Genomic DNA, 24,755 nt, shown 5'->3' with positions numbered 1-24,755 from the left:
GGGATGACAGAGCAAGAGCTGGAAACAAACATCAGTGAAGAATGAAGGCTTTAGTATGTATACTGCTGCTGTTGGAAACCTTTGTGTTTGTCGTTCAGCAGCAGGTAGATGGAGGACTCAATGAGAATGAGATCAGTCAACAGATCAGCTCTGAGGACGGAAGACAGAATCCACCTCAAACAGACACTTTGAGAGCTGAAGCTTCAACTGACAGCCAACAAAACTACAACATGGGCTTCCCTGACATCTATACAGCTCTGAGAGAACTGACCGCCACCGTTACAGAGCAGAAAGAAAACATCAGAGCTTTAGAGACACAACTGAAGGAACAACAGACGTTTATCCTGGAAGAGCTGAACAGGAAAAATGATGGTACCTCACCAAAACATTCACTCTTTTATCAATGATCCTCAAAGAAAAACACCAATGCAATACATTGCATAGTGTAAATGTTAGTGTAAAGTTGAGTGTATACTGTGTAAATTGTGTTATCTATTACAATAATCAGTGTAAATATCATTTAACAGAATCTTTATTCCTTCACAGAAATTTCAAATCTTACTCAAAGTCAAATGGAGGAGTTGAGAAAGGAAAATAGAGGTGAAAGTGTGCTTGAATGATGATAAATTTAGTGTATACATTTTCAGCATAATTTAGTAATATTGTCATTTAACAGAATCTTTATTCCTTCACAGAAATTTCAAATCTTACTCTGAGTCAAGTTGTTGAGATGAGAAAAGAAAATAAAGGTAAAACTGCTTGAATGATGTTAAATTCAGTGTTTACATTCTCAGTGTAATACAGTAATATAACAATATTGCTTATGTTTTTCAACAACAGACAGAGAAATAGCTTTTTCAGCTGGACTGAAGGAATCTGGCAGTGGATATATTGGTCCTTATAAATCTGAGACCACACTAACCTACAGGAAAGTCTTCACAAACATAGGGAACGCCTACAACCCAGCTACAGGTAATTATCAATGGAGTCATAAACCCTTCTGCTCCATTCAGACCTTTCTGCAGTAGTGTAATGTGTATAAGAGAATTAAAGGAACACTCCACTTTTTTTGAAAATAGGCTCATTTTCCAACTCCCCTAGAGTTAAACAGTTGAGTTTTACCGTTTTTGAATCCATTCAGCCGATCTCTGGGTCTGGCGGTACCACTTTTAGCATAGCTTAGCATAGTTCATTGAATCTGATTAGACGGTTAACATCTTGCTCAAAAATGGGTGCAGCAGGCGCAATGATATTACGCAGCGCCTGTGACCCCCTGCTTCCACAGGGTGCGTGCCTTGTAACCATGGAGACATTTGTGAGAGGCGCCGAGTAATATCATTGCGCCTGCTGCACCCACGGTACGGCAGCAAAGTTCCTTGATTATTACACCAGAATGAGAGTATAGTTCCTAGCCATATCGGCCTAGAAAATCGCAACTTTTCATTTTCCGTTGGGCTTAGTACACGATGTAACTACAGAAGAGTTTTAAATAGGAAAAATATCGAAACTCTTTGGTCATTTTTGACCAAAAGCTATGCTAAAAGTGGTACCGCCAGACCCGGAGATCGGCTGAATGGATTCGAAAATGGTAAAACTCAACCGTTTAACTCTAGGGGAGTTGGAAAATTAGCCCGTTTTCAAAAAAAAAGTGGAGTGTTCCTTTAAATGATCTGCCATCTTTCAAAACTATTACTCAGTGTGTTTGGTAAAGAAGCAATCATACAGGAAACAGCTGATTCTGTATCTCTTGTTATTTGATTCAGGTATTTTCAGAGCACCACTGAAAGGAGCATACATGTTCAGAATCTCTGTATATGGTCATGGCCCAACTACATCATCTGCCTCCATTTATAAGAATGGACAGCATGTGGCTATAGCATATGATATTCAGAGTATAGATCGGGCAAACGCCTCAAATGGAGTTGTGTTGATCCTGAACGTTGGAGATGTTGTCTATGTGAGACTTCAGGCTAAGGCAAGACTATATGCGAACCATAATAACCACAACACTTTCAGTGGTTTCCTACTGTTTCCCTTAAAATAAAAGGGGCTTTGCAGAATGTTTTCAATAATTCTGAACCTTCAACATATGATTTAAGATGAAGCTCATGAAGAATCATTAACATATGAACCTATATTAATAAGGACTGTGTGTTTGAAACTTGCAATAGATTACTGTATAAATGTCTGAGCTGTCTATAAATGTAACTTTATATAAAGTTTCAGCACTGAGACAGACAGGACCCATGAATCTCACATGTGACTCAAGTGTTTTGTTAAAGTAGTAAATCTAGAAAGTTAAATAATAACTTTTTAAGTGTAGCTTGTTAATGATCCTTGATCTGTATCTCTTTATCCTAATAAATAAATCTCTATATCCCATAAATAAATAAGAGAATAAAAAGACATTATGGCGTTTTCTTTTCCTCATATTTTCATGAGTATTTATCAATCAAATTTTGCAATCAAAATGACTGATTATGTGGTGGCAATTTACTGAATTTTTAAGAGCTTTATTTATCATTAGGACACCACATTTACCAGATTATGTATTATGTTTGATGCACAATAGTCATGCATACATGTCACAAAGGACAAACAAAATGCATAAATCTTGATTATTTTGGTCTCTTACCAAATTCTGATACATTTTAACATTTAAAACAACCTATGGACAATTTCAGGCATGGAAAGGGGGATGTTGAGTACAACCTTATTACATAAGTGTTTGCAAATTTGAAATATTTTTATTTCAAAGTATTCTCGCCTTAGTATCAAAGTATTCTCGCCTCTTTATAAAATTTAAGGTTGAACCACTGTAGTCATACTGTTTTAATGATGTCTTTAGTACTTTTCTGGACCTTGAAATTGTTGGTTAAAGGTGCAGTGTGTACGTTTTAGGAGGATCTATTGACAGAGATGCAATATAATATACATAACTGTTTTCAGTGGTGTATAAAGACCTTACATAATAAACCATTTTGTGTTTATTACCTTAGAATGAGCCATTTCTATCTACATACACCACGGGTCCCCTTACATGTTAAGTCGCCATTTCACGCCAACATGTTTCTACAGTAGCCCTAAATGGACAAACTGCTCTAAAGAGTGTCCCTGCGTCCCAATGTCCATACTATCCATCCTAAATAGTATGTGAGATTAAAATAAGTGTGTCCCAAAGCATAGTATGTTGAAAAGAGTATGCCAAAAGTCCCCGGATGGTGTACTATTTCCGGTAGATTTTCGAAGTGTGGATCCGTGCACACTATAAAGGCTAATATTGCCCACAACCCATTGCGCGTTGGACGAGGATTCAGTTCAGAACTATAAACACGAGTAAAAAGTGTTAAAAAACTACAAAACATGGCGGATATGCGCGATCGACGCTGAGAGGCTTGAGTGACTAATAATCAGTTCAACCTGATAGAAAATATTTATTTAATATTATCTGTGTTATTTTTCATCTGCAAATACCAATGTGGAATTTTATAAAGATCTGATTGGCCATTAACTTTTAAATGCATCATTAGCCTATGCATTAATATGAGGAGAGTTCTCCACATGAAAGACCTGCGACTGCAGATCAACGTACTGCATTTCTCTCTGATACGGTAGGAAATTAACTAAATGAAATGTGGATGTAAGATGATTGACAGGCCAGTTTACGGTGACAGGATGCGACAGAGAGAAAAGATGCAATTGTATAATGTGATAGTATGTCCCAAAGCTTGTCTACTCTTTTGCTACACACTCAAAAGTACTTTTTTTTGTTCACAGAAAGAGTAAGCGAATTGGGACGCAGCATCTGTTTGCTTGACTGACTACTCTCTTCTGTCTCAGACGACATCTTTGTCCTGTGTTGCCCACCGTAGCTTCTCTACATTGCAATTTGCAACTTCACCGCTAGATGCCGCCAAAATTTACACACTGCACCTTTAAATTGCTGTCTATGTCAATATCTTGATTTGTGTTTTGCAGATGAATGAGATCGGTGTATACCGACATGAGGGTGAGTAATTAATGAAAGAAATTTCATTTTTGGGTGAACTAACACTTTAAATAGCCTACTTTTTTTTCTCCATTTGTTTGATTAACATTAATGACACAAACAGCAGCTATATTAGGTTGATTTCACTAAAAAGGGGTGGTTGATTATGATTTCACTTTTTTAACTTTAGTTCACGAGTTCACATATACATATAATTAGATAAAGTAATGCATATTTGGCGTGCTGTCCAGGGGGAGGGCTCAGAGCTCGGAGTTTTGGCCTGAACCCAGAGTACTCCCCTCGGATGTGGTTATGAGAGATAGAACTAGAAGTGAGGGGATGGGGTGGTGGAGGGATGCTGATAAACTGTCAATCGAATAGAGGTAAGTCTGCAGTATATATACACCTCTATTGGTTGATTAGCTGAATGCTTTCCACTTGTGATAATTAGTCTAATTATCTGCACCTGCTCCTCCCGAATTTTGTTAATAAAACATCATTTAGTGTGTAATGTTGTTGTTAGAGCATAAACATCTGCAAAGTTAGGATGCTCAAAGTTCAAAGCAAAGGGAGATATTTTCTTCTAAATTAGTGTGTGAATACGCCAAATTAAATCTACCTCTGGCAAAATTTTCAAAGCAAAAATTGGCAATAGCATTGTCAGCACACACGTAGATGTAAAACGCTGCAGATCTGTGCCTTGGTGACGTCTTCTGATTGGACTGCTGCCAAGTTAAGACCACTGACCATTTGATGCTATTATGCATGTAATAGATAATAGTTGAATACACTGTGATCCTCTGTATGTATGTTGTTATTGTTCTTGTTATGCAATAAAAAAAAATAATAATAATAAAAAATTAAGACCACTGACCGCTCAGCAACAACTACAAGTCAGCCTATTTTCTGAGGTGTCACTTTTTACTTTTCTTAAAAAGCTTAAGCCTAAAAAAAGCTTTTATAGCTTAAAAGCTATAAAAATGGTAGAATATTAAGATAATCTCAGACATAATTTTTATTGCATTTTTTTTTCATAAAAGTTAAAGGTGACTAAAGCCTCGTATACACTGGAACGATTATCGCATGCTTATCGCCAGTGTTTTTCGAGACGATTTTCGTGTTCATACCCAAGCGATTTTCACTGGCGATGCACCGTGCAGATTCACTCCCTGACAGTAGATGGTGCTTGTGCTGAACAGTAGTGCAAATAAACATTTATGATATAAAATTAAAATAAAAATACATATATAAAATGGCATATATTTATGAAATAGACATTCAACTATATTTCTTGAATGTAAAAGAAAAAAAAAAATACATAGGCTAAATAAAATGGCATAGGCCTACACATCTATTGGTGTGGCCAAGAACTGCCATTGTTTAAATCAAGGAGAGGAGTTTTTGAGGAGGAGTTTTTAAAAGATTTCTCGGAGGAGTTGCAACAACTCATTCACAATGGCATTTCATTCCAGAATTTGGTTCACACAGTTACAGTGAAGGCAATCATATCAAACGGAGCTACAGCAATCCTAGTTTGTATAGCAGCAGCAGCATGTATAACTAAATCAAATTGCAATATCAACAGCAGCAGAACTCTAGCAAATGTAATGTTAGACACTGTCTGGCTAAATGAGTTAAGAGTCATGTGTTGGCTAATGAATTGATCATGTATTGACATTATCATGATTAAATGCCAACAATGTATTTGCCTATTGACATACGAAGCAGGCGAGCAGCTGCATTCAGGCAGAGAAATATTTGGGCATAACTATTTTCATAACTACAGGATGAACAGCTTTCATGCTATTCGGATATATTATTGTCACCTATTAGTAGGTTTAAGGTAAGTGACATCACTGATGTCACATAAGAATTATATAACACAACATCATTTCAACTTACCTAGAGTGTGTTAAGGCAGTTTTCCAGGTATTTCTCAAACGAAAGCAGAGCACCCTAGTTGATGCTGTATTTATATATCTGCACCTATATATGTGTGTGTGCTCTGGATATCGTTGTTTCCTTTGCGACAGTGGGCATTGTGGCCGATCATGGACATGTAGTTGATCTGAGTGTGGCCATCCGAGGTGTTTATATCAGTCAGAATCACTCACTGCTCAAAACGCTGGAGTATTTGCCTTAACAACAGACGTGAATGGGACATCATTGTGCAGTGTGGACAGGTCACAAAAAACTCATTCAAGACTTTGTAAAAGGGCTAATATGGGCTCTTTAATTAGCTTTTCATGAACTCACGAAGCCCAGTTTTGGAAACCCTGTTGTAGAACATAAACACAATGAAAAAGAAACATCATAATGTAACGACACAAAACTCCCAGAACAACGGTGGAGAGGACCACAATGTGTTGGTGCAATAGATGGAAGCTAAATCCCCAAAATTGCCATCACTGTGAATCCTCAGGTCTTTTTCAATAGAAAAGAGTGCCATTCAATCGTCTTGCAAGCAGTAGTGGAAGGGAAAGGGTGATTTTGGGATTTGTGCATTGGCTTTCCTAGAAGTGTTTACGATGCAAGGGTGCTCAAGCAGTCACACTTGAGCGAGAGGTTAAACACATGGTGAACTCTTTCTGTCTTTGCATTTTTTTTGTCCCTCTAGATCAGTGGTTCTCAACCGGTGGGGCGCGCCCCCCCAGGATGAGAGGAAAAAAAACCTGAAAAAAAAAAATTTGCAAATTTTTTTTTTTCATTAAACTACTGTCATAAAAGTTATATTTTTGTATATACATAACTCCTGAATAAAATTAAAATGTGTTTGGACTGATTTAAAAAAAATAAGCGGTTTTATTAAGCGAGTCATTGAGTCGTTCAGTCACGATTCGTTCAAACGGCCAATTCATCAAGAATGAGACAGATGTTTGTGAATGGGTCATTGAATCTTTGACTCAAACGATTTGTTCAAAACACTGAATCATTCAAAACACGATTGAGCATTGCTGTGAGATGCACTATGTTGTGATCTTTGTTTGGATTCATCGGATCTATTTTCGCTGCTAAAACAGACCAAAACAGTCATTATTTCGTCTAAAATGTAAGTGACTTAATATTATTAACTTGTTTGAACTGTCATATCAGTGTCACATTTTCAATCGCGAGGTGATGGTAAATTAAGTGATGGTCAATTGTCAGCTCTCTTGGTCGTCAGGTTGTGTGATGTATGTTGCTGAACTGTATTCAAATGTTATAAATATAAAAACACCACATTTTGAAATTTAACTGCAGTATGTCAGTTTAGTTTATTTGTGTGTGCTGCGCTCATAGACTTTAGAAAACGGCGCTCTTTTGTTTGATTTCTCCTCGAGAAGCTGCGCAAGCCTCAAAAGTTTAAGGTCCTTGCACCCTGACTGAGTCCGAAACTGTCGTATTCGTTTTTTCATATTCGTCATTTGGTGGATCTCAATTGTCAAAAACACCCCTCAAAATATTTGCTATGGATGCGAAAAATGCAGAAAATCGAACCATCCAAATTAATTTTTATGACGGATGGAAGTTTCAGAGGCTGCAAACGTATAAAATGTGAGGTCGTATTTAGTTTTTTTTTTTTATATATATATATATATATATGTGTATGTGTATATATATATATATATATATATATATATATATACAGGTGCTGGTCATATAATTAGAATATCATCAAAAAGTTCATTTTTTTATTATAAATTATTTTTAAAAATGAAACTTTCATATATTCTAGATTCCCTACATGTAAAGTAAAACATTTCAAAAGTTTTTTTTTTTAAATTTTGATGATTAGAGCGTACAGCTCATGAAAGTCCAAAATCCAGTATTTCAAAATATTAGAATATTTCCTGAGATCAATCAAAAAATGGATTTGCAAAACAGAAAAGTTCAAGTTCTTTAAAGTATGTTCTTTTGTGCACTCAATACTTGATCGGCAGGACATATTACAGCAAATGACTTGCTCCTAGCACAAATTACTGCATCAGTGAAGTGTGGCATGGAAGTGATCAGCCTGTGGCACTGCTGAGGCACTATTGAGCCTTCAGATCATCTGTATATTGTTGGATCGACTGTTTCTCATCTTTCTCTTGAAAATATCCCATAGATTCAGGTCAGGCATATTGGCTGGCCAATAAAGCACAGTAATATCATGCTCAGCAAACCACTTGGAAGTGGTTTTTGCACTGTGTGCAGGTGCTAAAGTCCTGCTGGAAAAGGAAATCAGCATCTCCATAAAGCTTGTCAGCAGATGGAAACATAAAGTGCTCCAAAATCTCCTGAAAGATGGCTGCATTGACTTTGCACTTGATAAAACACAATGGACCAACACCAGCAGACGTCACGGCCCCCCCAAATCATTATTGACTTCAGAAACTTCACACTAGACTTCAAGCAGCTTGGATTCTGTGCCTCTCCAGTCTTCCTTCAGACTCTGGGACCATGATTTCAACATGAAATGCAAAATTTACTTTTATCTGAAAAGAGGACTTTTGACCACTGTTCACTGTCCAGTTCTTTTTCTCCTTAGCCCAGGTAAGATGCTTCTGACGTTGTCTCTGGTTCAGAAGTGGCTTGGTAGTCCTTTTCCTGAAGATGTCTGAGTGTGGTGACTCTTGATGCGCTGACTCCGGCTTCATTCTACTCATTGTGAAGCTCTCCCAAGTGTTTGAATTGGCTTTACTTGACAGTATTCTCAAGCTTGCGGTCATCCCTGTTGCTTGTGCACCTTTGCCTACCCAATTTCTTCCTTCCAGTCAACTTTGCATTTAATATGCTTTGATATACACTCTGTAAACAGCCACCCCATTCAGTAATGACCTTCTGTGACTTACTCTCTTTGTGGAGGGTGTCAATGATTGTCTCCTGGACCATTGCCAAGTCAGCAGTCTTCCCCATTAGTGTGGTTTCAAAGAACAAAAGATACCCGGAATTTATACTGTAGGGATGGTCATTTAATGAAACTCAAATGTAAATATTCTAATATTTTGAGATACTGGATTTTGGACTTTCATGAGCTGTACGCTCTAATCAACAAATTAAAAAAAAAAAACTTTTGAAATGTTTTACTTTACATGTAGGGAATCTAGAATATATGAAAGTTTCATTTTTTAAAATAATTTACAATAAAAAAATGAACTTTTTCACAATATTCTAATTATATGACCAGCACCTGTATATATATGTATGGTCAATTGAGAGTCACTGGGGCCCCAACTGCATTGAACCAGCTTTGGGGGGGCCTAGCTTGCAAAAGGTTGAGAACCCCTGCTCTAGATGTTTGGTGTGGAACTATTTCCGTATTGAAAATGAGTATTTAAATAACTGTGGTGAGTTTCGAGTGGTGCGAGACATCTTGGTGACTCGTCTAAACGTTGACGACCAGACGCTTCTGGAGCAGATGTTGGACAAGGATTATGCAGTCCGGCAGGAAATGGAGCTACAGCCTGCCATTACAGCGACCCCTGCTGCCTTCTCAGTAAGAGATTTTATATGTCCTTACTATTAAATTTGTCCTCTCTAGAGGACATTTGTAAACAAATATCTCCCACTTCCTGCATGCTACTGAATTAACTCCTTTTGTACTCTAAATAGCACATTTAGGACTTTTAAATGACACCAAATTTGGGTTGCACTTTATTTTACAGTACGTGCACTTACGTGTACTTGGAGTGTACTTACCTAAGAAAGTACTGGGTAATAATCTGTGATTATTAAAAAAGCGCATCTACATCACCAATATCGATGCTAAGCATAACAAAGTTTCTTAGAAAGGTAATACTGTTTTTTTATTATTATTTTACAATCAGCAGGACCCAGAATATACATCATTGGGGAAAAACATGCGAGGGAGACAATCGGGACTAACCTTGGGCTGGATGCCCATGTCCGGTGGTTTGGCTGGGGAGGCAGGGTTTGGAGAAACCTCCTCCCCTTCTTCCATCAGTGCCTCGGAGAAGGAGCTGTGCCAGATGTCCTCTTGATTCACTGTGGCGGAAACGACCTCGGAAACATCAAGAGTGTGAAGCTTGTTGCGGGAATCAAGCAGGACTTGCAAGACCTCCAAATTAAGTTTCCACAGATGGAAATCATCTTCTTTTCCATCACACAGCAATACCAGTGGAGGTCTGCACACCCCTCTTCTCCAATCCCTTTGCTTTACCTCAGCCATTTTCCCCATGGTGAATGTAGCCAAGATTTTGTGAATAAATTTATATTTGAACTTGTATGCAAGTGTCTTGTTATAAATTATAAATGATGAATGTTGAGTATGTCAATTATAGGATATTTCACCCAAAAATGAAAATTCTGTCATTATTTACTCACCCTCATGTTGTTCCAAACCTGTATGAGTTTCTTTGTTCTGCTGAAAACGAAAGAAGATATTTTAAGGAATGTTGGTAACAAGAGAGTTGATGGGATCCATTGACTTCCATAGTTCCATAGTGGAGTGAAACTCTGCAGGACAGTGGCCCTCCAGGACCGAGTGTGGACACCCCTGATCAAAAAGAAAGGAGGCTATCTGAAATGGTGGTCAGACGAAGTCCTCCTGAACTCGCTGTCATTAAGTGATTTGACAACAAGCCAGTGGTCATGGCATCCTCTGCCTACAGCTTTGAGCCTCAGGACACACACAGTAGATGGTCTAAAAAAGACAAAAGGTATGTCCAGGTGTCAAGACCAGTGGCAGTTGCTGAGTACAACAGCAACATGGGTGGCGTGGACATGGCTGATCGGATGCTGAGTTTCTACAAGATGGCCAATCGCACTCAGAAATGGACAGTGCATATAATTTTCCACTTTTTTTGATCTGGCAATCATCAAAGTATGGCTTCAGTATAAAACTGACTGCCAGCTTCTGGGAAAGAAACTACTGAAGTTCCTTGAATTCAAATTGCTTCTTGGTGAGCAGTTGATTACTCAAGGCCAAGTCAGAATCTCCAGTGAGGGTGAAGATGACTACACTCCTCCACGTCAAAAGTGGAAACCTCAGCCGAATGCAGCTCTGAGGCACTATGGGGCCATCCATCTTCCAGAAATGGTGGATGAAGCACATGCATCAAGATGTCACAGATCTGATTGTAACAGCAAATCATACGTGATGTGTACTAAGTGCAGGGTATTCCTTTGTGTTTCAAAGAAGGGAACTGCTCTCCACTTGTGCTAATTGGGTTAATTATCTAAACCTGCTCCTCCCAATAGAGAGTGTCACAAGACTGAAGATGATGAAGACAAAGGTACACAGGATCCAGTACAAAGTGATTTAATAATACAATAAACTCAGGAACTGACAGAAAGTGTTACAGAGCGCGCATGAAACAAATGTTAATACACAACACGCAAACGATGACTGACAACTGAAGACTGAACACAGAGGAACTAAATACACAAAAACATCTACCAACCCTGCTTACCTTAAAGTAAAAAAACTTTTAGATAAAGTATTATACCATGCATACATGCATACATATACACATAAAATAACACTAAATGCCTTTTTTTAAGGATACTTCCAACTCTGGAAACATACAGTTCAATGATTAAAACAATAATTTATTAGATTTAAATATACATACAAGTGCATTACCATAATTGTAAAAGGCTTTATATCATGTACCGCTTTTTACTTTCAATTCACTATATATATATATATATATATATATTAAAAAAACAAACAAAAAAAAAAACAGTTGTTCTCTTCCTCGTCATCTGCAAAATACTCTTCCATAACCTGTTGAGTAGGGAGAACGGGAAAATGCGGAGGTCATGGGGGACCTGCGGACCTCCTTCATCAGCAGATGACCTTTGATCGCTGTCTGTATGGCTTATGATTACGGTGGTTGCAGAAGTGCTCCAACCAAAGGTCTCCGAGGACTAGGAAGGTGGTCATACGTAGCCCGGATGGTGAAGTTTAACCTTGCTTGTGGTATTCTCCATGTGTCCGCCCACGTTGTGGTCCTGTCTATGACTGCCTCCCAGGTTGTCCAATTGCCTTGACATTACTGACTCACTGCTTTGATGGATGGATGGGGCGGTGCAACAGGCCCATGTGTAATGTGGGATTGTACTACCATTGGCCAAGAGCCTTGGATACTGCACAGTTGAGTCCATTCATTGAAAATAATGATGCAGAGGATTTTGAGTCTGACAGAAAGCAGTGCAGACGTTGCATTTCTTCTAGGTATTGATCCCATTGCTGGTGCGCAAGTAAAACTTTCTTTACATATACAACTTTCTACTTTTATATTTAAACTATTAAATTTGTTAATCATAATTATAAACATTTATTAAAGTTTTTATAGAGTGTTGTTTTTTGACATAAGAGATTTCATCTCTTAGCCCCACTTTTTGCTCTTTCAGTCGTATAAATTATGCGTTTACATTCTATATCCGTTATCACGAAATCCACGACACACAACAAACACAGCTCTGATCACGGCATCCTCCGTCCACCGTTTTTTGTTTGTTTGTTTGTTTGTTTGTTTTTTGCATTTGTAAATGCTGCACTTAAAGGCACTATTTTTGGTTACTACATAGATCCTATTTCCGGTGCGAATGCAACTAGGAACATGGCCCGGCAGAGAAATTACTTCTCAGGGAACTATCCTAGTGCCTAGTTCCTATAACTGAGTTCCTAGGACTATTCAGTGCAAAAGCCCCTACTGCTGAGAAAACCCCAGAAAAAAGTGATGCAATTTATTGATTTATTTTGTTACTATCGAAGATTAACATGATGACTATTACAAAGTATATATGGAAGCTCATAAATTCAAGTGCATCTGGGCAAACTTTGTGTTGATATCTCAAACCAATAAAAAATTATGGCAATTAGAATAATGGCTGTGTTTTATTTGTTCAAGCATTCAAAAAGTACAACAAACTAGTATTTTTGTGTTTTTCTGTTTTACTGAACAGTATTTACACATGCAACACACTTTTTTTTGTCTTGTGCAACACACTGTAGTAGCCTATTGTAACGTAGACGCTGAGGCTGAGTTAGAGTCCATGTACGGTTGTTTATTGTAGACAATAGCAGTAAACAGATTCAGAAAAACAGGCAGAGGGTCAAAACCAAAGGAGCAGTCCAATCTGTCGACGTACAAAGAGTCAGTCCAAGAAGTAATAGAAGGCAGGCAATGGGTCTAAACCAGTGTCTGAAAAGAGTTTCATTAGCCTATTCTGCAGGGGGTGAGCAGGGTCTCCTATTAGGTAGTGTCCAACATCACAGCCAGCAATGTTCACTTTGTTTTGAACCAACAGATGTCCATCAAGTCAAGTCAAGTCAAGTTCATTTCTACAGCGCTTTTCACAATACAGATTGTTTTAAAGCAGCTTCACAGTGATAACAGGAAAATGAATGGACAGAGATTGTTTTGGCTTTACAGCAGCTCTAGGAAAAAGTTATTATTGAGCTAAAGTAGGCTTTTGATTGAATCACTTTTGTTGTAAAAATCATTAATTATTAACTTAAATGACACCTTTTTAAGGTAAAAACAAAAGGCTTTTAATGCGTTCTTGCTGTAAATTTTCTGTGTTTAGTCTATAGCAGGGATTCCCAAAGTGTGGTACGAGAGGAAAAATGTAATGGCGGTCTGTTTTTTTAAGTGGGATTTTTCCATACAATAAAAAAACATGAACAGTAAACATTTCCTTTGTAATCGCTTTTATTTTAAATAAAAAACTATAATTTATTAGTTTTTGATAGAAGAAGATAGCTACTGTCTTCTTCTACGCACTGCTCTTCTTTTATGCACTGCAGGCTAGGCTATATGCGTGCCAACTCGCTTCATTCATTCCATATATATATATATATTATAAATATGCTTAACTGGCTGAAATCAGGGAAACTGTCAAGTGGGACGTCTTATGATAAAGTTGTTAGTCACGAAGGAGGAGAGGGACCAAGAGAGAGTGAGGATTTGGAGGCAACAGAGACGGAGAGAATAGAGAAAGAAAATGAGCAGGAGTCAGAAGATGCGCCGGAGGAAACCGAAGAGGAAGGAAGGAAACTTTGTTGATGTTGTTATTGTCATGCGTGTTCTGGTTATTTGCGCATGATTAAACATGAGTCTTTATATGGCGATAAAACAAAGCTTAGTTGCGTTTTTTTTTTTGAAGTGGGGATTGGGGGTGCACCAACCCGGTTGGGACATAGAAGGGGGTGCGCAGGAAAAAAAGTTTGGGAACCGCTGGTCTATAGGTCTGAGTGTTTGAATGTGTATGTGCTCAGACACTTAGTCTTTTTTACAAAGTGACATTGCCAAATAACTTGTCTGGCCCACATAACACAGACAAATTAGTTGTTTCCACGTACCCATGCAAACTGGAATCATTTTGATAACGTTTTATCTATACGTAAGGAAAGGAAAGGGAAGGAGGCCTTCGCAGGGAATAGTTTAGTTAATCACGTTGGTGGTTTTAACTTTAAATGTTTTTACTACCTTTCTGGACCTTGAATGACCGTAATTACGTAAAAAACCTCTTGGATTTCATCAAAAATATCTTAATTTGTGTTCTGAAGATGAACAAAGGTCTTATGGGTGTGGAATGACATGAGGGTGAGTAATTAATGACAGAAATTTCATTTTTGGGTGAACTAACCTTTTAAGAGATCGACAGGTGAGTGCATCATTCAAATGATCTAATCTAGACATTTATTTTCTTTTAACACTGATCAACGCATATACATAAGATCTTATCATTTAAATATTGAATGAATGACAGTAATTACGTAAAAAGCACGCCGTCTGCATCTTTTAGTTAGTTTATGTCTGTGTGGTTGTTGTTGTTTTTATTACAAGTCACATCATCACTTTTAGTATATGACCGCCAAATGCTTTTAAATCTGCGAAATTTCGCAGATTTTCTCTATACATGCTCCCTCTTGGTACTATCTTTGAAAAGTATGGCCTAAATTATCATTGTTATGCAGACGACACACAAATATATTTTCCTCTTAAACATAAGAATGGTCTAGAACATTGCCTTTTGGATGTTAAAGCATGGATGTCTCTGAATTTTCTAAGTTTGAATGAGAGTAAAACTGAGGTTATGGTGTTTACCCTCTCTGATGTACATGGTACAGCAAATGTAAATCTTGGTGTTCTGGCACCTTATGTTAAGCCATATGTGAAAAACTTGGGTGTGGTGTTGGATAGTGCCCTAAAGCTTGATAGACAGGTCAACCAAGTTGTGAAGTCAAGCTTTTACCAGCTGTGAACCCTGTTAAAAATGAAGTCTTTCCTTTCATTCACAAATTTTGAAAGAGTAATACATGATTTTATCACCACAAGGCTTGATTATTGCAAATCTCTTTATCTGGGGATTAATCAATCTTCCATAAATCACCTTCAGATGGTTCAGAATGCTGCTGCCAGAGCCCTGACAGGAGTTCGCAAACGGGAACATCTAACTCCTGTCCTTCAGTCACTTCATTGACTACCTGTGCGTTATAGGATAAATTTGAAAGTTCTTTTATTCATTTTTAAGTCTTTAAATGGGTTAGCACCGTCTTACCTTTCTGATTTGTTGACAGTCCATCAACCTACAGGAGCTCTTAGGTCTGCCAACTTGAAGCTCTTAGTGGCTCCTAGGCTCAAGACTAGGGGAGATCAAGCATTTTCTATAGCTGCTCCAAGACTCTGGAACAGTTTGCCTACAGAAATTAGAACTGCCCCTACTCTGTCCATTTTTAAATCTAGGTTAAAAACTTTTTTATTTGATCTGTCTTATAATATATGACTGTTGATATAGTTGTCCTGGTTTGATGTCCTGTAGTTATTTGACTATGTGACTTTGTTGTTGCTTTTTTCTGTTAAGGTTTTTACTTTGTACAGCACATTGATCAATGGTAGTTGTGTTTAATAGCTTTATAAATAAATTGAAATTGAAATATTGTTGACATGGTAGAACAAATGGTGTTTAGATCTCATAATATTTGCACTTAAGTTTAGGTAGGTCCAACAGAAGTTGGTCTACTACAGAAATTGTATAAAGTAATCAAATTTAAAATAACTCTGGATAGTTTCACTGTTAATACATTAAACAGGTCAATTCTGACAATTGAAGTGACAAAAGTAATTTAGTGACAGACAGCATCATGTATGTCTTGGAGAGCGCTTTTTATTGAAAAACAGTTGTTAAACATCGAAAACGAACGTCATTTTGAAATGACTCCTCCCCTGATTTTTAAAGAGCATTGTTTGGTGAAAAACAGTAATTATACAGTCATTATATAGTAATAAATCAATTTCAACTTAAATGTAAAGTGAATTGTAACATTATGAATTTATTGAACACAAAAAATAAGTGTATTATGATTAAAACAAAAAATGTGCTGCAGTGAATTTTTTCTTTGTTTGTAAACTGCTCTATTAGTAGGTCACAAACTGCTGCAGCTCAGTTGGTGTGTGGATACAGAGCAGGAAGTGTGTGCTGTTTTCGTCAATTCAGATTTTAATTGTGAATGTGATTTTAGCAACTATGTCAGGCTTGTTTGAGACAGGGAGAGAGAGCACGGAGAGCGTTTTATCTGCTTTCCATCAGCACGTGAAAATGGAGGACTTTCTCTGGGATGATGAGCTCAAAGTCCCCATTCATTACACCACTGCAGATCCTGACAGTGTGCGTTTTTCATATGACATTGACGGTGTGGTGATTCAGGTCAAGGAACTTTATTTACTTTTTTATTCCCACCTGAGTTCCAGGCCAACATGATTGGCAACCATTATGCCATCCTTAAAAACATGTGAATCTCAGCAAAACTGCACAATTGTTGTGTCCGGTAATGTGGACACTGACTATTTTTAACATTTCTCGGTTGTGCCCACAAACAGCCATGAAGTTAACGAAATGTTCTTCAATCAGACAAGTGACCAATTTTGTCATCACTGAGTTCAAGAGGACGTTGAGGGAGCTGCCACCCAGAAACCTGGACAGGCCTTCTATCCAGAAGATGAACTTATTTGTCCTGTATGAACATTGTTGATGGTGACCAAGGGTTAGTATTAACTGCTTCACAAAAGCATTGCGATGGTCATTCAAGGTCTTAATATTGAAATCCTCTTTCACGGAGCCAGTTTGGCCATGAGCTAGTTAACTATAGTGCTGTAGTGGATCCTTTATACATGCAGTGTGTGTCTTTGCTCACTGCAGGTAACATTCATGCTAAAGACCCCAGGATTCACTTACTGTGGTCCCGCTGTGGTGTGCAGGAAGTGGTTGGGAGCAGAGGGAGTGTTTTCTCTGCTTTAAACATCAATCAGACAGCTAACTTCTCCAATCTCGACCATCGTGATATCAACATTTTCATTTGAATGTGAACTAATCCTTTGAGTCGGAGCTTGGCTGTAGTCTGAATTTTGTGTAGATTTGTACAAATTCAGCACACATGTGCATGTCTAAGGTCCATGTGCACCCAGTGAGAGGGTGCGTAGTTAATTCTGGCCTTTCTCACCCCAGGCACCTGAAAGCCATGTGTTCTTGGGCAAACGTACATTACTCACATGTCAGACCTGAACCTGAAGTTCAGTCCCACGGTGAGGGCCAGAATTGAAACAGTGTCTTCATCAAATGTAGACTCACGGCTCTTAATGTTTCTGTGAATCCCTGCCCAATAATTGCAGTTTTTGGATTTCCCCTTGCTGATGGCTTGAACAACAAGCGTCATGCTGATATTATTACTTTTGCTTCATTGGTAGCCAGAAGACATATATTGTTACATTGGAAATCCTCATGCCCCCTCCTAACTTTTCTTGTTTGAAGGACTTCATGTCCTTTCTACACCTGGAAAAAATTAAATACTCCATCAGAGACTCTGTTAACTCATTTTATAAAATGTGAAACCCTGTCCTTTCCTTTGTTGACACTGTACCTTGATTGGATATTTGATTTCAATAATGATTGAATGACTGATTTCCATCAACACAAATACAGTTTGAGAAAAGCACAGATACACACCGTCACTCATCATGACTCACACACACACACTGATCTCACTGTCTATATGAGGATTCATTACACACATTTATTCTGACATGTTATTTCACTGACAGAAGTTCAGCTGTAGTATTAATGTAATGAAGAGAAAATAAGAGACTCTATAACATCTCACTGTTACTGATTCATCATGAGCTCAAAGCATTATGGGTAGAATCTCTCTACAGTCTATTCTGATTCATCAACACAGTTTCACTGATCCAGGACCAACATAAAACCCAGGATAGAGCGGTTTAGTGAATGTGGTCTGGACTGTGTGGATGAGGCTCATTGTGTCTCCAGAGACGCTGTAGAAGGACAGAGTTCCTGCACTGTGATCCACAAACACTCCTATTCTACTGCTGATGGGCTCTACAGGGAGTTCAGTCTGTATGTTATTGTGACTGAATGAGTAACTGGAGGAAGAGCAGAACAAACTCCAGGACTGATCATTACGTCCAAACAAACACTCATTACCCCGTCCCTTCCTGCTGATGCTCTTATATGACACTGATATACGCACATCATTCCCACTCCACTCAATCTCCCAGTAACAGCGTCCACACACACTCTCTCTACACAACACCTGAAGACACACATCAAATCTGTCTGGATGATCAGGATACGGCTGGACTGTGTCAGTGAATGTAATCACTCTGTTCCTCTCAGACAGACGGAGGAGTTTATTCACTGTGTTCAGATCCAGAGTGAGCTGAAGGGAATCTGATGGAGATAAAACACATCAGAATCAGGAATGATCAATCTGTCTGATATCCTGTGCAAATCATCATTATCCATCATCTAGGTCATTTACCCAACCCAAGAAAATGGTTCTTTAAAATCATAGTGATATTTCACAATATTACTGTTTTTACTGTATTTTGGATCAAATAGCAGAAAATACTTATTTCAAAAACATTTAAAAAAGTTACTGACCCCAAACTTTATCTGTCATGATATTTTTTATTTATAATATTTAATTTTGTGTGATTACTATTATTATTCACCTACTATATATCACAGTGGCGTGCAGTGGTGTTCTGAAATGAGGAGGCACATTTTTATTTATTTATGAATCAATGTAAATTCATGCATTACTCAATGTTGACACATCTTCCTTGTTAAATGAACATTACTGTACATTACATCAAAAAAGAAAAAAGAAACCAAATACAATTCTATTTTGTAATTTTACATTAACAATGTATTGTAATAAATGTTCTATTTATCAAAATAAAATGTTTTAAGCATTTCTACATTCATTCCAAAATAATAACTAAAGGCAATAATAATTAAACAATATATTTTATTTGTGTATTGATGTTTTTATTTTTAATTGTCAACTTAGGATTTGTCAACTTAATTTTGGATAATCAGTCATGCTCCGTAAACACTGTCTGTCACAGACAAGAAGATGTATTTTTAATTTCACCAAGCTGATTGCACTACAAAAAACCCCGCAGTCATCATGCTTTCAGTTCATTTCAAGTTTGATTTTGACGTGACATAAAGCAGTGATATCTAACTGGGTGATCTGTTTACTTACTTTTCAATTAGTCTTCCAATTGACACCATCATTTGTACATTCAAACTGACGCGCGGAACGTGCACTTCAACAAGAGGCGGGATTTATCGCACAAACCAATCATAACCAATTACATCCAATCATAGCGCGATGGAGACATTGCCTCCTCTCACGTGACTTTCCCCCATTCATCCTCAATTACCCCCCACAAAACACACCGCACGCCGGGGGTCTAATGGTTTTCTATAAGTGTAAAAGGAGGCATGACTCCTGCTGTAACTTTACCTGCGGGTGTCGCTGTTGGGCAGTGTTCCCTTAGAAATACGAGTGACTTGCGCTCTTTTCAATGTCATAATTTGTAATATTTGTGTTGTTTTACATGTAATATGGATTATTTTCTCATCCTATTTTTTTTTTTTTTCTGAGGAGGCACTGCCTCCTCAGAGGAAACGCCCCTGATATATCATTTAAAATGAATGTCACTTTCATTATCATTAGTTTCCCAAGGATCAAAAAAAGCCAAGTGAATAAAATTTATATTTATGAATGTTAAATAAATGCTTTAAAAAATTTGGCACTGAAACGTTAATTGCATAGATTATCACAAACTGCAGCCAATCAGCAAACAGGAAGCATTCATAAAAAAAATTCCAATGGAAAACAAGAAAAAACATATTGAAAACATATTGTGTTATATTGTGTCTGAATGCTAAACGCAGAAGTTGTTTTCACTGGAAATTTGGCAGCTGTGCAACAGAAAGCTGACAGAAACACTGAAGTAAACAGTCGTGGTGATGGAAATGAAACCGTCTATTCTGGGGTCTGTTCTTTATACGTGGATTATTCAGTTAGCTGGATTTCATAATATTACAATGCATTTTAACTTTGGTTATAATAATTATTTATGAAAAGATATAATCTATTATATACATTATAAATACCTTTATAATGTTATATAAGGGTTTTAAGTGATACCAAAATTTCTTTTGCAAGTAATTACAAATTTCATCTAAGTATTTGGCGTTTATGTACTTAAACGCCTCCCAAGAACTCCTCAACACCTTTTGAAGATATTGCTTCCAGCGACCGCTGATGTTCTCAGAACGCCCCGTTGAGAAACACTAATTCACATTAAAACTCTTTTGTCATGTTTTCTTTCTCCTTCTACAGGAAGAACATGAACACACTCAGTGAGTTTCTCTGCTTGTTTTCTTAGTGACTTACATTGTAGGAAGTCGTTCCTGGTTCTGGGAACAATGTTGGTGAAAGTGACTGTGGAAATCAACAGACATGAAGAGTGTGATTATCATGACAAGAGAAAATGATCCCTGCATCCGTTCCTAAGACATTTCTAATATGATCTTCTACATGATATGAGATGATGGAGGATCATTTCTGAGAGCAGATGAATCTCCAGGACTTTACCTCTGTCAGAGATCTTCTTGAGCTCCTCTTTGCAGAAATCCTCCAGTTTGTCTCTCAGCTGAAGGACAAATTCTCTCAGGACATCAAAAGAGGAGAGAGAACTGAAGGGATCGTCATTTACGTCTGTAGATTCAGGAGGAGCTGAGAGAGACTGGAAACTCTACAGAAAACAGAAATCAAAGCTCATCACCTCCACACTTCAGACAATAACCTGCACTACTGTCAGATTTGAGCAGCTCTTGTTGATCTTTAGTAACTCTCCTCAATCCAGCACTTTCACAGCATCAGCTTCATTCTGCTTATATTCATTATATCATGTTAGAGCTGTAAGATCTAGTGTTTGACATTTACAATATATGTGAACTTTCTAGGAAAACACTTGATGATCAAACATCTGCCAATAACATAAATGTAACAGATCAAGAGCATCAAGTCACATGGCAGGGTTCAGTAGATTTGATCAGGAAAAGCAGTTGAAAGGCAACGAGTAGATTGACCTTTATTTATAACTTTAACAATTATTTATAACAATTCACAAGAACTCTTAGGACACGATCCCAAGGTCAGGTTTTGTGGTTTAAATACGCTGAAAAATCACTAATATACAGCCTCACTTCCTGTTTGAGGACTTCACTGTCATTCATTAATGTGTTAATGAAAATTATTATAAAACATTTCAGCAGGTTTGATGATTATTTGGCTTTGATAAACATTAAAATAAAAAGAGGATAGGGGGAAAACTGGTACCATCATGTTCATGGATTTCACATTGTTGTAAAAAAAAAAGAAAAAAAAAAAGTTTACATATTAGAGACATTTTTACATTTTGCTGTCTGGAAGCTCAATATATCTTTCAGAATAATGTTTCTTAAGAGATTTCCAGAGCTGAACTGCATTTGTAAGTGCGTCTCTTTGAAAAGAAGATGATCAGACGAGAGTCTGACTGATGATTATACACACCTGAACAAAATCTTAAGACCGGAGGAAAAATTACAAGTATTCGCATTTTGCGCTGCTGGATCGTAACCAGGTTGTAAGTGCTGCTTCAAAATGCCAAGAGAAGAAACAGGAGCAAGAGACAAAAAATAGAGAGTAGGCAATTTATTGAAAACTGCATTTAAACTCAAACAGGCTGTTCATCAACTGATCAAAAGTTTAAGTCCATAGCCTTAAAAAGTTAAAATCTGTGCAAAAATATGGCTTTCATGTCATTGTCCTTCAGGCAGTCACACTGCCTTGATCTCCTGATGGTTAAGGCAAAAAGGCTTTCTTTCTTTGAACGTGGCAGGATTGTTGAGCTGCACAAAAAAGGGCTATCGCAGCGCGCCATCGCTGCAGAGGTTGGACGCAGTGCAGTCATTTTACATTTCTTAAAAGATCCTGTGAGTTATGGGACAAAAAAGTCAAGTGGTAGACCCAAAAAAATTTCACCTGCACTGAGCCGGAGGATCCTACAGGCTGTCCGTGAAGACACAGGCCGATCCTCAACCCAAATTAAAGCCCTTACTGATGCTGACTGCAGCCCAATAACCATAAGATGGGAAGATTTGCGACTGAAGGGCTTAAAGAACAAAAAACGTCTTCAAAGGCCATGTCTCCTCCCACGCCACAAACTTGCCCGTTTGGAATTTGCAAGGGAGTACCAAACATGGGACATTGAAAGGTGGAAGAAAGTTTTATTCTCTGATGAGAAAAAATTTAACCTGGATGGTCCTGATGGCTTCCAACGTTACTGGCATGACAAGAAGATCCCACTGGAGATGTTTTCTTCGCGGCACAGTGGAGGAGGCTCCATCATGATCTGGGGTGCTTTTTCCTTCAATGGGAAAATGGAGCTTCAGGTTGTGCAGGGGTGTCAAACGGCGGCTGGCTATGTGGACATGTTGCAGCGGGCATCCCTCTTGACTGAGGGCCCTCGTCTGTGTGGTAATGACAGGGTCTTTCAACAGGACAATGTTGCAATTCACAATGCCCGCCTGACGAAGGACTTCTTCCAGGAGAATAACATTGCTCTTTTGGACCATCCTGCATGTTCCCCTGCTCTAAATCCCATTGAGAACATTTGGGGATGGATGGCAAGGGAAGTTTATAAAAACGGACATCAGTTCCAGACCATGGATGCCCTTCGTGAAGCCATCTTCACCACATGGAGCAATGTTCACAACAGCCTCCTGGAAACAGTTGCATCAAGCATGCCAAAACAAGTGTTTGAAGTGATTAACAAGAATGGTGGTGCTACTCACTACTGAGTCCTTTTTTGACACTTTTAGTTCTATTGTGGGTTTTTTTTTTTGGGCTATGGTCTTAAACTTTTGATCAACTGATGAACAGCCTGTTTGAGTTTAAATGCAGTTTTCAATAAATTGCCTACTCTCTATTTTTTGTCTCTTGCTCCTGTTTCTTCTCTTGGCATTTTGAAGCAGTACTTACAAACTGTTTATGATCCAGCAGCGCAAAATGCGAATACTTCTAATTTTTCCTCCGATCTTAAGATTTTGTTCAAGTGTGTAAAATAACCGAACACGCAGATCAACACTTCAGTCAACGGCTCATTCTGCTCTCATGAAATGTTTCTCTGTGAGTCTCTTGCTCAAGTCCACTATGATCCTGTTCTTCTAGATCTCTGTTACCTGCAGGAAATGGATGTGATCCTGTGTGTGTGAAAGCTGCTCCAGCTCAGCGTCTCTCCTCCTCAGATCATTGATCTCCTGCTCCAGTCGCTCCAGTCGTCCTTCAGCTCGACTCACTGCAGTCTTTTCCTGATCTCTGATCCGCTGTGTGGCCTCAGAGCGGCTTCTCTCAATGGAGCGGATGAGCTCAGTGAAGATCCTCTCACTGTCCTCCACTGCTGTCTGTGCAGAGCGCTGTTAGGACACACATCACAATCACACAGTGGCTTCAGTGAGTCCTGACTGAGACTTCTCAAACTTCTCTTCTTCTCCAGACTCACCTTATGAGACTCCACAGCCTCTCTCAGCTGCTGAAGATCTTTCTCTCTCTGCTGGATCCTCTGCTGGAACGACCTCTGCGTCTCCTTCAGCTGGTGCTAAACGACAAACCAATAACAGGAGAAACATCACATAAATCATAAACGGATATGAATCCAGTATCAGTGAAGTGCTGAGATTGAGGGGTTAAACAATTTTCAGAAAGTGCCAGAATTATTTCATCAATGTCTATTTTTATAGGGATAGTTCACCCAGAAATGTAAATTCTTTCATTGTTTACTCATCCTCATGTCTTTCCAAACTTGTATGATTTTCTCTTGCAGAACACAAAAGAAGATATTCTGAATAATGTCTCTGTTTCTAGAACTCAAATCAAATATGGTGACACGTCAATAACATCAAACCTCACTGGCTCATGCATGTCACATGACTAAACATGCCACCATATTTGATTTTTCCTATTGCTTCAGAAGACTCATGCTGCATCTCAATTTGCATACTTTCTGTCCTAAATAATATTCAAAATTAGAACCAAGTCGTAGTATGACTATTCCAAATATACCTGGATGATCTACTATTACTGTTTAAAATCCAAAGTGAAGATCGGTGCACACTCTAACGGCTACTATTGGCCACAACCCATTGTGCATTGGACAAGGATTTGATTAGAACTACAAACTTGAATAAAAAGTGTTAAAAACTACAAACATGGCGGATGGGTGAGTCTGATGGTGAAGTAGAGAGGTTTAGATAAAGATCAAACATGAGGAGGGTCTCCTCATGAAAGACTCATGACTGGAAGATCAGCCAGCTACTACATTTCTCTCTGAAATGGTAGGAAATTAAACTAAATTAAATGTGGAGGATTTTAACTCTGACAAGATGACTGACAGGGCAGTATAAACAGTGACAG

The 24,755-nt window shown here is 38.1% G+C and overlaps 1 protein-coding gene across 1 annotated transcript in view; it reads right to left on the bottom strand.

The window, feature by feature from the left end:
• Window positions 1-17,961: 17,961 nt before the first annotated feature.
• The window catches only part of LOC127511451 (uncharacterized), a 34,464-nt gene continuing 27,670 nt past the window's right edge, over window positions 17,962-24,755 (bottom strand). The window contains exons 9-13 of the mRNA XM_051892263.1: window positions 23,845-23,940; window positions 23,525-23,758; window positions 20,895-21,054; window positions 20,694-20,741; window positions 17,962-18,667 (exon numbers count right to left, since the gene is read on the bottom strand). Of these exons, the coding sequence (XP_051748223.1) occupies window positions 18,147-18,667; window positions 20,694-20,741; window positions 20,895-21,054; window positions 23,525-23,758; window positions 23,845-23,940 (1,059 nt within the window). The 3' untranslated portion in view covers window positions 17,962-18,146. The remainder of the gene's footprint in view (window positions 18,668-20,693; window positions 20,742-20,894; window positions 21,055-23,524; window positions 23,759-23,844; window positions 23,941-24,755) is intronic.

The sequence above is a fragment of the Ctenopharyngodon idella genome, chromosome 4 (assembly GCF_019924925.1).
Source record: "Ctenopharyngodon idella isolate HZGC_01 chromosome 4, HZGC01, whole genome shotgun sequence".
NCBI classification, from domain to species: Eukaryota; Metazoa; Chordata; class Actinopteri; order Cypriniformes; family Xenocyprididae; genus Ctenopharyngodon; species Ctenopharyngodon idella.
This window is presented reverse-complemented; position numbering and strand designations above follow the sequence as displayed.